Consider the following 15,030-nt stretch of genomic DNA (forward strand, 5'->3'; position numbering starts at 1 on the left):
GATGTGCCCAAATGCCATTAACATTGTCTCTCTTCTGTTTTTTTGAAGTCACTCATATGGACAAATGGCCAACTCTCTCCTGCACTCCAATATCTAGCTATTAGAAGCAAAAATTTCCGTTGTATCTAGGAGCATAAGTTTGATTTTTTTTTTTTTTTCCCCAAATCGAAGTGAGGCTAAAGGCCCTATATTTAAAAAAAAATGTACAATTTGAGCTTTGAGTTCTCAGAAAAAGAAGCATGGGAGTAATACCTTTCATCTAACTGAGGGGAACTAGATGGCAGTATCTTCCTCAGGTTGCAAATATGGAAAACCAATAGGCAATTGGGTCAGGTACACAGATATTCATGAGATTGCTTCTTGAGTCATTTTGTCCCTCTCCTTTTCCCCATGTCTTTGTGACAAGAAATAGTTGTTTTCCTGGGAAAGCAGGTTTGTGAACATGCCTTGGAAGTATGGAGTTTCACAAGTTATACCTGTTGCTGTTTACCACTGTGATCAGACATATCTTGACTTGAAAGCTGCAGTTGAAATTCAATATTGGGGTGCACTATTGTGTTAAGGATGAGAAGGAAACAAATATATCTGAGTGTTGCTCTGACACTGGAATGTGCAGATCCATTTGAGGTACTGTCTCAAACTCTAAAAGGAGAGCTACTGAAGATGAGGTGCTTTTGTTGCACTGAGAGAAGTGGATGCTAAGCTGCAGGCTTTCACTTACTAGATGGCCACAGGACTGGGAGGCTGGATGTGTAGATTGCTGTGCAGTATTAGGCGGGACCGGGGCTTCTTGGATGATGGGGAACAGGTACAGTGCTCATGGAGTTAGATGGTAGCAGGGCAAGTGCTGTGCTGTGGGTTGGGACATGGAGGGGAGCTTCTGGTCTCCCTGCTGCAGCTCCATGCACTGCAAAGGGCCTGGGCTGGATCATACCCCAGTTGTTTTTCTAAAGTTCAGTCCGGTTTACAGAATCTCTGATGATATCCTTTAAAGGAAAACCTTAGAAATGATGTTGGCATTAAAATTTACGTGGACTTTCCACCCTGATTTGCCTGTTGACAGTGTCTTCTTCCCCCTCCTGCTCAGGCACATGAAGATTCATGAGAAGGATCCGAACAGCACGGCGAGCACAACTCCCCCCTCGCCGCTGAGGCGCAGGCGATTACCTTCAAAACGGAAGTTTAGTCACGATGCTGATTTGGACAGAGAGGAGAGGACACCTGCAAAAAAGGTTCTTTATGGGGCATGAAGTAAAAGATGCTTCTGGCTACCTCCTCGACTGTCTGCTGTTGAGTTCGTGCAGTCAGCATAGAAATATTAAAATGTGGTCATGTTACAGCCCTGAATATGAGTTGCCATGCTCGTCCTGTGTAGCCAACACGGTTGTCTGAGATTGAAATAATTCAATTTTTCAAATTCTTTATTGTTTAAATTTTTGGATTTGCTTATGATTTACAAAAAATTGATGTTGGATGACAAGAGGATGAACTATTCTTTTGCTGCTGCAGCTTTTCACGTAGCTTTTTTTTTTCTTCACATTTAATTCTTAGTAATCTTGCAGGATGGTGATTTAAACTTTTTAAAAAATACGGTTTACTTCAAAAGCAGCAACAGCGCAAGTCTGGTTTTGTCTTGATCTGGAGGGAAAAAAATCTGCAGTGCATTTCCCTTTCACAGTAGCATAATCCTGCATTATTGGAGTTGCAAGAACGACCAGAAAATATTTATTTGAAGGCTAGACATTTCCACTAGGGTTCTGTTTATGAAATACTCGTACAACATGTATGGTGTCTGCCAAACTTGACTCTTTCCACTTACTAGCTCTAAATGGCAAGCTAGAAGCAGTTCATTTTAGCACAGTATCCCTTGTTCTGTGCATGCTTTTCTCCCTGTAATCAGTAGAGAACTACAGAAAACATGCACAAGTTCATTGCTTTTCCCTGAACTACTTGACTTAGCAGTTGGAAGTATCTCAGTGGCATAAATAATTTAGGCTGACAGCTCCCTTAGCTTTCTGAAGGGGGAGGAATGCTAGTTCAGTGGTATTTAAACATACGGGCTTATAAGTTGTTCAAATCAGTTTCTCATCAGAACTGATATATCTGTGACTCAGTTGCACACTTTATCTCCTACTGAGTGTCCTTTTCTGTCATGCATGTTCTTACACATGTGCAGAGGCTCTGTCACTTACCCTCTCTGCTGTGGAATGTAATTTCTGGTTGCTTGCAGCAAGGTTAGGACCAAAGACCGCTACTTTGTTTCTAAAGAAAGACTTTGAATGGATTGCAAGTTTGGTTTGTTCCTTAAAATTTGGTCTAGTGAGGTTTTTTTCCCTTTTTCTCAAGGTTGTCGAGGATGGTCACTCTGGTGAAGGGGATAAGAAGGCTGACGATGAAGTTTATCATTGTCCAGTATGTTTCAAAGACTTTTTTTGCAAGTACGGGCTGGAGTCCCACATGGAAACACATCCAGATAATTCATTGAGGTAAGAAATAATACCAAGAGTGTCTCTCATCATCAGACAGCCTGAGGAGGCCTTCTGGGGAGGGGAAGGAGCCCTTCATCCCCCTGCACTGTTAACTGCCCCTCTTTGTGATTTTGAGCAGTTTTTTAAATGTTTTGCCTCATCCTGTGTCACCAGGGTGCTGTAGAGTTTAATTCTATTATATTTTGCATATTCAGGAAATCTTGCTAGTTAATAACTGGAAATATTTCAGAAAAAATTATAACCCCCTTCCTCCCCTTGAAACCTATCACTGTTGTTACATAAAACTGTAAAATGCCAACAGTCCAAAATTTTAACAAGTTAGCAAGTTAAACTGAAGATGCCTAAAACATGGAGAAAAACCTGATAAAAGTATTCAGGTATTGACTTACAAGATTATTCTGTTCGGGGAGAAGAAGGCAGCTGGATACGAAGGGGGGTTTTTTTGAGTCATGGAAATGAAGATAGATGAGTTTCTGGTTCCAGACTTTCAGCAAAATGTTTCATATTTTTCTGCCTGTTGAGGTTAGGGAATGATGTGGATTTGGGCTTAAATCAACTTCGCTTAACAAGGAAAAATTAGTTATTAATTGTTTGGGAAGGTGCTTGGATGTTGTATTTTGGTTCATGTAATTGCCCCTGAGACTCCTGATACTTTTTTATTTCCTGTTTTTTACCATAGAGAAATGTAGAGCCAGATACATGAAGATAAAAAAGAGATATTTAAAGCCTAGTTTAAACATGTAGAAAAGCTGATATTTTAGAAAAGGGGATTGTTTGTTTGCTGAAGCTTATCAGTGTTTTAAGCTTATTTTGGGACATTGGACTCTAATTCAGCATCTTGAAGTATCAACACTTACTCCTAAATATGGGTTCTTAATAGAATGGCATGGAGCAGAGACATCTCATTCTATTAAATGGGATTAATTCTATTAAATTTTCCTTTTATTTTTTTTTTTTTTTTAGAAAACCATGATAAATCCATGTGACATATTTTTAAAGGCATTGTAAGTGTTGCAATTCAGTAATTGGAAAGGAGTTGGAAAGTTTGGTCCGTTAAATGTTGGTTAATTAAATGTACTTTGCTGCTTCTGAGGTAAATGAAGTAAATTTTCATTATAGATCAAAACTGAAACAGTTCTGTTCTCTGGGAAAAGCTCTACAAGCCGCACAAAATGGAGTCTGAGACAATTTTGCCTTACACTTCATGCTCTAGAGAAAAGTGACTGTCATATTAGCTTTATTCTGGTATTACCCTTTTTTTGAAGCTTCTGTGAAGATATGTCTTCTTTGCAAAGACGGACCAGAGGAAGAGGTGGATTGTCTTGCTTCGAATGATGGATAAAAGATAAGGGAATAGATACCATTCTAGCTTGGCAGCTTTGCTGTCTGCTGCAGAAAGGCAGGGGGACACACTGGCTGTGCAAATGTGCTGTTCCTCTTTGTGCAACTCTTTCTCTAGTATTAGGAGACTTGCTTTTGGATAATATTCATCTGATATGGATTTTGCTACCCTTGATTGTGTTGAACGACAAAGATTAGAATGTGTCCCTGATGATTCACACTTGTCGAGCTCTGTGGGATACTGGTTTTTATGAAATTGTCTAGATGATTGTAAGGGGGGATTGTCAGGTATTTACTTCAGCAGTTTAAGAGAAACTGCTATCCACTATCTCAGTGGAGGTAGGACAGGACAAGAAAGCTGTGGTTCTCCCTGGTCAGCTACAATATTCAAGTGCAACTTACTCTGCCCATCTGATTTAAAACACACCTTTTGTCCTAGTCTAGACAAGTCAAATGACACTGTCTGCTTCGCCCAACCTAACAGAAAATCCTCTTGTAAGCAGAGCAGTTTGAGTTGTTCTTAAGGTGACTCTTTCATCCCAAAGGAAATGGGTTAAAATCCTTGGCAGACAGGGGCTGTAATCCCCTGGCTCCCAGTGTTGTGCAAGACTGGCTGTAGGATTCAACGAGATAAGCAGAATGTGGCATGCCATTCTCAGTCCAGAGTTCATGTGATAGAAATCTTTTTGGTGAGGCTTAAGGGTGCTTTTTTTGAGTGAAAGAGATGAAGAAAAGAGAATATTTTGCTAGAGTATCAGAGCAAGAGGCATATGTATACGGGTATGCCTGTGGTGGGGGAGCAGACTGCAAAATGTTAGAAGGAGTTCATCAAGTCCTGTTGCTGCCTTATTGTAGAAGACAAGGGGAAAGAACTCTCATTAAAGTTCAAACGAACAAAAAAGCATAGTAACTGTGTTATGAGCAAAGGGCAGGGAGCATAACACCCTCAGTCTCTTTTTATTGCCCATATTGTAAAAGTAGAGTCACTTGATCGGAACCTGTGAAGCAGGTATCAGATGTGTATCCCAGAGCCAGATGCTCTGGGGGCTGGTGGTTGGTTTGGAGCTACTGCAATAGGTAGCCCAGTACAGACTGTTTTGTCATGACCAAAAATAAGTGATGCTCAATTTGCCTAGCTGTGCCTCTCATTATAAGGGCACAGGGCAAACATTCGATTCCTCTTTGCTCCCCCCAGTAGTTACTATGAAAATGATTGCAGACCGGCTCTGAAGCAGTGCAACAGTGTGCGCTGCCTAGATGGTGTGGTACCAACCTCCCTTCAGGGATGCTTCCTCAGCAGCGGCCAAGTGCCCCGGTGGGCAGGAGCTTCTGCCTGGCTTCCTTGTGGTCCTTTAATCCTGCCATTATAGTGCTGTTGTGTAAATAGAGCCTCTCGCCCCCAGAGCTGTCTGAGTCTGTCTGTCCCGGCCCCCCTCCTGCTATGCAGCAGAAAAGGTACGGCTGTCTGGTAGCCCCGGGATCAGTATGTGAGCAGCTAATTTACAGGGTGGGCCAATACCCTTCCAGATACTGTCAAATGAACAACTTTAAATCACAGGGTTAGCTGTTCAAAGTCAGTTGAAAAGACACTCCACATTGTCTTCCCTGGTACTGCTTTTTCATGTAAAACCTCGAGCAGGGAGCACCTCATTGTTTACTTGCAGCAGAATAAACAATACTTAATCCACTGATTGTGTGAGAGGGGCTCCCGCTTGGGAGAGTATCTCTTGATTATGTAAAATCCTAAATCGTGCATCTTTGTCTCCTAATTACTGTAAGAACTGCCCTGCTCTTGGGAGCAATAATAGGGCCCTTTGTCCCACTGACAATGGGCTGTGGCACTGCATCTCCTTCATGGCATTACACCCCCTGGTCACTCTCTGTCCCTTTGAAGCTCTGGGACCTGCACCCTAATTAGTGACATGAGCTGGCCCCAGCAAGATTGTCTGCAGTCCCCGTTAGCAGTAGGAGGTGGCCCGGGGTGCTTTCTGACCTCCTTGGCCTCTCTACCTTGGATTGTTTAAAGAAGAGGTCTGTTTCCCTGCAGCTGGGGCCTCAGGACGCCTTCTATTTCGGTGAGTTTGTATCTGAGTGTTGATATAATAGCAGAGCGCTGTGCAGCCAATAGGGAAAATGAGAAACCTCGCAGAGCAGGATAACTTCCCTGGAAGCTTTTGTGGCGGAGAGTTGCTGTCAAACGTGGTAATGTGCTTGTACAGGTCACCTGACAGGCAGCTCTGAGCGCATCAGCAGTGCAAGCAAAGAAGACGTGAGGGTTTCCTGGGGAGAAACCTCTCCAGGTTCTATGTTAGGTTTCTCCTCTTTCCTTTGGCAAGTACAATGGAACAGGCTTAAAGTAAAACCTGTGGCTTTTTTAAAAAGAGTACGTACGCTATAAAATTCCTCAGTTGGGTTTTGGTGTAACCAGAGCATACCCTTTATATTTCCTCTCCTTCTCCTCCCAGAGGTTTTGTACAGTTTTTTTAATTTTTACTTCCTCACAGCAGCGAGGAGACATTTATGCTGTCTCTCATGCCTGTGTATCTTCCTGAGGAGAGCAGGGGGGAGATGTTGATAGTGTTGCAGTTACCTCCTTTCTTAGAAAGGATGTTCATGTTTAAACTTCAGTTCTTAGCAAGGATAGTTGTGCAGTTTGAATATGGTAAAAGTCTGGCTCTTAATGAACATTATGGGGACTTTCTGATCACAGTTGGTTCCGTGTGGCTTTGCCTTCAGTTACAGGATTTCTTTTTTGCTACATTTTTATAGGAGACAAGAAATAGACATTGCGGTGTGAAAGACACTGCCTGACTAAGTCACTGAGCTGATCTGGTGACCAGAACCAGTGGATCCCTGTTGCCATGAATGGATTCAGGGTAGATTAAGTTTTTTGACCTTTTACAAAGCCTATCCAAACAGTGATATAATATATTAAAGTTTATAACTTGCCAAATCCCAGGCATATTTTCACAAGGACAGTGAAAGTAGCTGTCTTCCACCAGGGTAATGTGCTCCTGTAAAACCTCCGAACAAAGAAAACCAAAAGCCATCCACAACCCACCTTGTTCTTCAAAAAAGCCTACCTAAGTTTCGTGAAAATTATTAAGTCAAATTGTCTAGAGGTTGAACACTGCCATGGAAAGTTATTGCTTTAAACAGCTAGATCAGTAATGGGCACAGCAACAGAAGAGCTCAGGCCCTGGAAGAGAAAGTGTCAGGACACTGACCATTGGTATCTCCGGTTGTCTGCCTCTAGTTTTACCAGAGTAACCACTGTGAGCTCTTGTTTCTGAAAACACTCACAGGTGGAAAATGCTGTCATTGTCTTGGTGTTACCTGGCTTCACCTAGATGGAGTGGACAACTTAAATGCCCTAGGAATGGTCTGCTGGACTCTCTGGGAAAATGGTTTCACAAGATGTCACATGCAGCTTGCAGTTTAGTTGGGCTGGTCACCCAGTTTCCCTCTTTGCCAGCACATCTGCATTCTTTAGTGTGTAGTGGCAGGTGGTGGGATGCTGCCAGGCACCTGGACCTAGGTTCCAATCTTAAATCATTTTAGCCAATGCACGTGAGCAGGCCCATTTATGTCAAGACAAAAGGAAGTGGGTTTTGAGTGAAAATTATTCCAGCTACTTAGAATATTGAATGTTTATTGCCCAGTAACTGTTCTTCAGGGCTGTTCTGCACATTGGTTCTGGGGAGAGAAAATAGCCAAGAAAAGAAATGAATGTAAATTTAAAGTGCATGGAGATGATTTCAATCATTAGCACCAGTAGAAAAGACTAGCACAAGATTAAGTTGTTTACAAAACCAGCATTGTGACTGACTAGAAGTACATTGTAGGGGATCTTAAAAGAAAAAAAAAAGACAACAATAAGAAAAAGACCCTTAAGTTTCATTCCTGTTTTTGCTAATGCCTATTTTAAGCAAGTTTAGGAATTCAATTTCTGTCTTTTCTCTCCTTGTCTAGTAGGCAGTAATCCTGCTGGCTTCATTTTTGTGAAGGGCATTGCTTTTTGCATGTGGCCAGCCTTTTGTGGGAGGAGGGTGTTAGTGACATTGCAAATTTACAAGAGTGAAGGTGTTTGAAAACTATACGTTGTTTGCAATTTATATTATTGTAAGACAAAACTACAGGTTCAGGGTGGGAAGAGGAAGTTTTTTCCTGATAGTCGACACTGCTGTTACTGGAAGCAATTTGAAACATGAATGATGAGTCATCTTCATTCAGCATTGTGAGATTATATACTGCTTTTCTGTCTGTCACAACTGTTGGTGTGCACATAGCCTCATTCCTTGTTAGCACTTCAAAATAAGAAAAGCTGTGCTCTTTTAATGAGGCTGAATAATTCTGAGCTTGTATCCTACACAGTTGTTGAGAGAGATGCAGAGCACTCTAGCATGGACATGTTCATGGACCTCTTTGACCTCTGGTTTTGGCATACTAAACTTTGGCCCCAGTTCTTCCATTCTGAGTCGTTGTTTGATATTGCACCAGCAAGGATAGTTTAGATGGGAGCTGCGCTGGAGTTACCGAGTACTAACAAGAGTCAATGCTACAAAACTTGTTACAACCAAGGATGGAGGCAAGGGTCAGTTGTGTGGCATTGCCGATTCGACTGACTCTCCTGTTCTGCTCATCTCTCAAGCTCTTTGCCCAGTATCTTGCTAATAGGAACTAGAACTAATCTCTTGTTGGCAGTATTTTCAGTGCAGGAGCAGTTCCATGAGACAGCTGACGACGATGAAATCTAGCTCTAGTAAATGCTATGACCAAAAATATGCTGTGGTACAATGCAACTCAGTAAGGCAGAGGAGAGGGTATGCAAGCAAGCTGGTGAATGCATCCTTTTACTGAGCTAATGGAGAAGTAGAATCAGTGGGTTGAGCATCTGTCTGTGTGCTGGCTTGCAAAAGCAGAGCAGAACTGCACTTGAAGTGCTTTCTGAAGTTTCTGTTCAGAAAAGAGAAATGGGAAACATCTGAAAAGCAGCGCGAGTCCAACCCTGGCCTAGAAGCGGTCAGCTCACTTCAGGGAGCTCATTGTGTGAGGAGACTGGGAATCCAGAGCAGCCGGATAAAAATATCAGATAGTGAATGGACGCAGGGAGTGATGCTCTCATGTGAAACTGTGTGGTGTGTCACATGGTGTTGAATATCTTAGCTCAGCTGCAAGAATAGAAAGTGGGTAAATGCAAAGCTGACTGTAGAGGAAAGCTGCTTGTAAAAGGGCATACAGGAGAGAAAAAGGGCTGAGCCAAAATAGCTTATTAACACACCTGCCTGATCCTAAGTATCAGGATTTGTTTATACACAGGCTCTCTCAAAGTGTGTTCACAGTCATATCTGCATGCTGAGCATATCTTACCTGCAAGTATAGGTAAGGGCAAGGGTGTGCAGTCCAGATTCAACTGCACCTATTTGTGAGCCCTGCTGCGATCAGTATGTGGTTGTGGGATTTCTCTTTATGTTACTTATGAAAAATTGTGTTGTTTTTTAACGTGGTAGACACATAGATTTTTTTTTTTAACTCTTACTGTTAATTTTAAAATGGCACAAGTACTTTGCTTCCATATTTGAAAGGTGTTAGAAGGTAGGAAGAGCTCTCCATTTCTTACCCTGAAAGAATACCAGAAGGTTCATTTGAGTTTGTGTGCACAAATAGTGACTGTTATTCTGAATGCTGTGCAGCTTCCAATTTTGGTAGTTGTAGAGGACTGTACTGGTCAGAGGGTTGGGGGGTTTTTTCCCCAGGTATGCTTGCCCTAACTGTTAAACTTTTCATTTTTGTTTGCGTTGATCTTCAGCTCTTTCTCTGTGATTCTCTCCAGCCAATTTGTTGAGACTTCTGGTTTTTAAAACTTTGACCTTTATTAAGTAAAAAAGTCATTATGAGAAAATGACTGCTTTGTGCAAATGTCTGCAGGCCATCTCCCATTTCCCCTTTATTTTTAATTAGTTGCATGTTAATTCTGTTGAAGTAAATGGTAGAGTAAGCTACCATTCCAGTGGGGCAGAGATGTTTAAATCTGGCACTGTTGAAGTGTCGCTGGTAAATGCAGTTCATTAGTGTTGGGAAGAAGTGAAATCTTTTCTCCTGATTTTTTTCTTTGCTCACACACAAAGAAAGTTAAAACATGACACAGGATGGCTTATGCCTTTTTATTAAACCTCATAGCAGTTAATTTCACTCAAGTTACTCTGACTGTGGGAGTCATGGTGCACTGGTAGGGACGCTGGCTCTGCAGCATGCTGACAAATTTCTGAAGTACAGCATCACCCTGGTTTATATTGGGGCTGTTCTGGCTCCTACATGAAACTTTTCTTGCCTGGACCACAGCGCAGCTGTAGGAATGAACGTAACGTTGTGCATCCCTCTATTAATAGAAGGGTTGGTGCAGGGGTTTCAGCCTTTGCTGCACCCAAGGGTGGCTTCTTTGGGGGGGAGAGGGTTAAAAAGAGTGACAGGACACATCGGTAACAAAGTCAGACAGCCAGCGGGGAGGTGGAAGGGGGGAGAAGTCAAAAAAAAAAAAAGCCCCACTTTTGCTGTGTATGTGAAGCAGCGGGCACTGAACTTGTTAGTGAGCTGAGTCCCGGCCCTTAAAGCACAGGGGAGAGGGAGGGGAGCCTCTCCGGCCCGTCGCGCCTGGCAGGGAGTTGGCTCCTGATGCTGCTGTGCCTCTTGCGGTTTCAGCACAGACCCATAGCATTGGGCGAGGTCGAGATGGGAGAGTAGCAGGTCCTTCGGGGTCAGACACGATCCTGCGGGGAAGGAGGCAGGAACGGTCATTGCAGGACAGTAGGAGGACCCGCAGGGATCCCTGGGGAGGGAGGCAGGAGCGAGTTCGCAGCACTGCTGCTTTTCCGTCACTCATCTACAGCAAGTGGGAGAGATTAGTGCAGCTGTTGGATGTTATTTCCCAGGGCCCTGGGTGTGGAGGCCAGGAAGGGGGTTTTTTTATCCAAAAGGAGATGAGTAGCTGGACCTGGGTGGGGTTGCACAGGAGCAGAAACCAATTTACTCTTTCTCATCTCTCTCCCTTTGCCTTGCCCCAAAAGAAGCAAAAGAGAAGCAAAGGAATCCTCTCCTGAAGGGGGATATGTTTATAACCTGCTAGTTTTTCTTTCATAGGTGGTGAAAATCCTTGTGTTCAAAACCATCCTTTCTTCATCTCCTCCTGCTTGTCAGCCTTCCCTGCAGCAGACATTGCCAGTGCAGAGTCTGGGAGCCTGCTCTCCCTGATGCAGGCATGAGTCAACAGCAGGGAATCACTGGTCTTTCTCTTCTGCCCAGTGGTATTACTTTTAGGTCCTAGGCACAGGATTTTCTTTGCTCATGAGAGCCACATTAATTCTGCAAATAATGTAAGACAGAAAGGAGAATAATAATGACAAAGATAGTAATATATACAGTATATACTAGGGATTTCAGTGGGAGGAGTTAGACAGCTTCATAACTTAATTATGTATTAATGACTTCTGTCTCAGGATATGTTCCATTCTTGTTTTGTTTTCTTTGCTTCTGTTTGTGAAAGTTGCTAAAGAGCACAAACAGGAAAGGAACAAAGTGATATCAAGCTTTTTATTTTAGATAAGACCTAGAAATTCACACTGTTTTTCTTTGTTCACATCCACAACATGAGCAACTTTGTCTTAGTGAGCTGCATGGGTGAAAACTTCAGGGTTTAGTCTGCTCTTGTGTGGTTTCGGAAGTATAAGTAGAGGAATAGTAAATGTCACTTTCGCTTTCCCACCACCAGTCTCAAGCAATGCAGAGCATAGCGTTTGTTTAATTTCTTGATAACATAATGATGGACATAAATATTTGGCGTTTATATCTTGATTACTGAAATATAAAATTTAGAGAGATTGAATGTTTGTCTGCATTACTCCTAATCAAAATCAAGACTGATTAATTTTGCTTAAAATGTGGCTCTGCATTTCCTTTCTAAAATGTCTTTCCATTTCTTAAAGAAGAAAAGCTGTTTCCTCTGCTGAGAACTTGGAATTGTCTCAGAGGAGAGTGTAATACAAGGCAACAGGCACTGCTAATGTAAACTTTTCTTGCATAGGTAGTACTTGTCAAAAGTGTAGCAAATCCTGGCTTGCCTCTTGTACAAGCTTCACAGAGCACTGACTATTTCTTAAAACCTGTTAAAATGCTTTTATATCCTAATTAGCATTACAGATTTCAAGAATACTAACTTATTTTAGTAGAAAGCTTTTTAATAGTGTGTTTTTACACGAAGACCTTTTCTGCATTTGAAAAAAAAAAAAAGTGCACTGGTGTAGTAATAATTAAACAGACTTGCCTGGTGTAACATGTAGCCTGAGCTTCAAGCGCAGCCTGGTCATTGCACTGTTATATTTTGGTTCTGCTTTTGTGTTTTAGTTAGTTGTGTTTTCTTATCCTCTTGCTTTGTGCACCTCTGCCAGCGAGCCAGAGCCCTGGTATTACATTGGCGGTGTACAGGTATGAATTACTTCAAAACATAAAGGCAATTGAGAATTGGGCTCATTTTCAAGCAGCCTTAGCTGCTAAAAGCAGTTTTTTCCTTTTCGCTTAAAATTGAATCTCTGTGCTTGGAACTGAACAGCTTTTTTTCTCCCTACTCTGTAATCATATTTATAGAAAAATGGAAGACTCTGGCCAAGACTAGCAATCACATGATAGCACAGCAGCTTTTATTAGATACATCTGGAAACTTACCTTGCAAGTAGGGTGCTTTTATCTCTGCACAGGTGTTGAGCCACTGCTCTGCCTGTTCTGCGAACAGTCTCAAAACCTGTTCCCATCACTGTTCTCTGCAGCCGTGCCATCCGTATTTGACTTGGCACTGCACATGAACAGACTTATGAAATTTTAAGGAGATGGAGGGGTTTTTGTTGTTTTGGTTTGTTTGGTTTTTTTTTAAGTTCATCATGAACAAAATATTACCGTATGTTTCAGATGCTTTATTTGATATGCTGGACTTTTCAGACTTTAACTTTTTTTTAAAGCAATTTAAGCAAGATGAAGAAAAGTTCATGTCACCTAGGATTCCTTTCTCTTATCCTTCTTAGAGTGTGGGTTTAGATTTAAAAATACAGTAGGCATTGACACTACCTAAAGATGGGAAATAGTATTGATGACAAAATAGAGAAATTAATGGTTAGACTTCCTTAAAAAAAGCTAATGCTTCCAGTTAATGCACTGTTAGGCATGTCAGCTTACTCCATACTAAATTTAACACAAGCCTTAGTCAATGCAGCATGATGTTTGCCTTAACTAGTTAGGTTTTGACACTTAGTACCTGCAAAGTTTTTCTTGGAGGTGCTATGGATCCCTGTCTGCATCTGCATTGCTAATTGTGTTCAAAGCTCAAGTCATGTCATTTGTGAGAAATTCAGACTCCCTTCCTACTTGAGGTAAGGGGAAGGAACTCAGCAAAAACACAGGCAGAAAAAAAACGTTGTGCAGACACTTGGGCAAACAAGGTGTGTATTTTAAATAGCTTGCATCCGTAGCAAGCCCAAGTGAGGTTTGCAGAGCCTGAGAGATCTCCTAAACTGATGGCATGGTGACACCCCTCAGCATCAGGAGCAGCTTTACAAAGACCTCAGTTGTCCTTGGCAAGCAGCATGGGCACCAGATGCCAGGGTGGTGACTGGAGCCCACCAGGTCACCAGCTTGCCTGGGGAGCCTGCCTAGAGAGGCTGCTCCACATCTCTGAGGGAGGGCTTTTCTCAAGTTGTTTTTATTCTAACTCTCCAAACTGCAGCTGCCTGTACAGGTGTGCCTGGACCACAGAGAAAGACATGGCATCCACAGGTCCCTCCCATGCTCCAGCTCCTCTGTGATTCTGTAAGCTGTGCCACCAGGGCAAAGTGCTGAGCTAGGGTGCGGTGCATTTATATGCCCTGAAGAGCCTGCATCTTGAAATGCCAGGCATAATTTATCTATATGTTTCCACTTTCAGCCAGGTGCTTCTTTTTGACCGAATGGAAAAAGAGCTTAATCCTTTTCCCAACTTCTCTTTTTGCTTGCTGCTTCTTCACCCACAGCAAGGAAAAGAAAAGAAGACTAAGGAAGAAAGAGAAAAATACAGAGGAGTGTTTCATTCTATGCTTTATAAAAGAGAGAGATACATTACTTTTGCTTGGGGGGAGGGGAGGCAGTTCCCTTTGCATGGAAAACACCATTTTTAAATTGCAAATTTTTACTGTCCTGAGGCATAGCAGTTGATACAGGTGTACTGTGGAGGACTTTCACACAGGTGTCTGCTCAGAAAGATTAACTCTCAAGTGCAGCTTTTGATGGGAGACCTAAATAAACTAGTGCTTAAAATCAGCACGTTGCACAGCCAATGGAGGTGAGGGAGTGCAAGATTGATGAGTCACACCTTACCCGTCTGCAGGACGTCTGGCTGCTTGCCAAGGATCACTGGCTCCTGCTCTGCCCAGTTCTTGGGGATACAGTAGCAGGAGCCAGCTCTCCCAGTAACTCTGTGGTACGCTCAGCAGTAGCTGTGCCGGCCTCATCACACACAAGGGGATACACCCACTGCTTTGGGTTGCGGGCCATAGGAGGCCGGGCACACTGGCCTGGAAATGCCTCAAGATGCCCTGAGGTGTGAGGGTCTGTATGCCTCTGCAGAACAGCCAGGGGTGCTCCTGATGGTGCAGGAGCATTGCTTCCAAGCCTTCGCTGTTTGTATGCTGACATACCAGGAGGAGCATGCCAGAAACACTGCTTGCTTTCATGCAAGGCATTTTCATCACCTCTAAAAGTGAGTTTATTTCAGTAGCCTGCAACTTCTTCAGGTGACTGTTCTAACCCTTTAATGCCCTTCTTCCCCCAGTGGTTTTGGTGGTTGTGTGTGTTTTTGTTTTTACTGAAGATGAAAGCTTTGCATCATAGAGTAGGTGCTGCCAAGTGAGCTGGAGGAGAGCCTTAGATCTTGATGCTGGAGAAGTACTACGTGTTGGCATTTCCCCACCACCACCAGAGATTCTTGTCACATTTAGCATTCCTTTTTAAGCAAACATTAGCTTTGTAAATGGCATTGGTTTGGTATTTAATAGACTGGAGGAACTGTGCTAGCAGTAGTTGTAAAGGTAGGATGCAAGGGAATTGACAGGAGAGTTAAAGCAGATTAAAACTTCAGCGCACAATATCTATGTCCAAGCTTTCTGGGTACTCTGATAACAAAGGC

General features: G+C 42.6%; 1 protein-coding gene across 6 annotated transcripts in view; it reads left to right on the plus strand.

Annotated features, from left to right (window-relative positions):
• RREB1 (ras responsive element binding protein 1) overlaps positions 1 to 15,030 on the plus strand; it is a 124,747-nt gene that overhangs the window by 81,992 nt on the left and 27,725 nt on the right. For all 6 annotated transcript variants that reach the window (XM_032685590.1, XM_032685608.1, XM_032685617.1 and 3 more), the window contains 2 exons: positions 1,088 to 1,232; positions 2,347 to 2,486. In XM_032685590.1, coding sequence (XP_032541481.1) covers positions 1,088 to 1,232; positions 2,347 to 2,486 — 285 coding nt within the window. The remainder of the gene's footprint in view (positions 1 to 1,087; positions 1,233 to 2,346; positions 2,487 to 15,030) is intronic.

The sequence above is a fragment of the Chiroxiphia lanceolata genome, chromosome 1 (assembly GCF_009829145.1).
Source record: "Chiroxiphia lanceolata isolate bChiLan1 chromosome 1, bChiLan1.pri, whole genome shotgun sequence".
Lineage (NCBI taxonomy): Eukaryota > Metazoa > Chordata > Aves > Passeriformes > Pipridae > Chiroxiphia > Chiroxiphia lanceolata.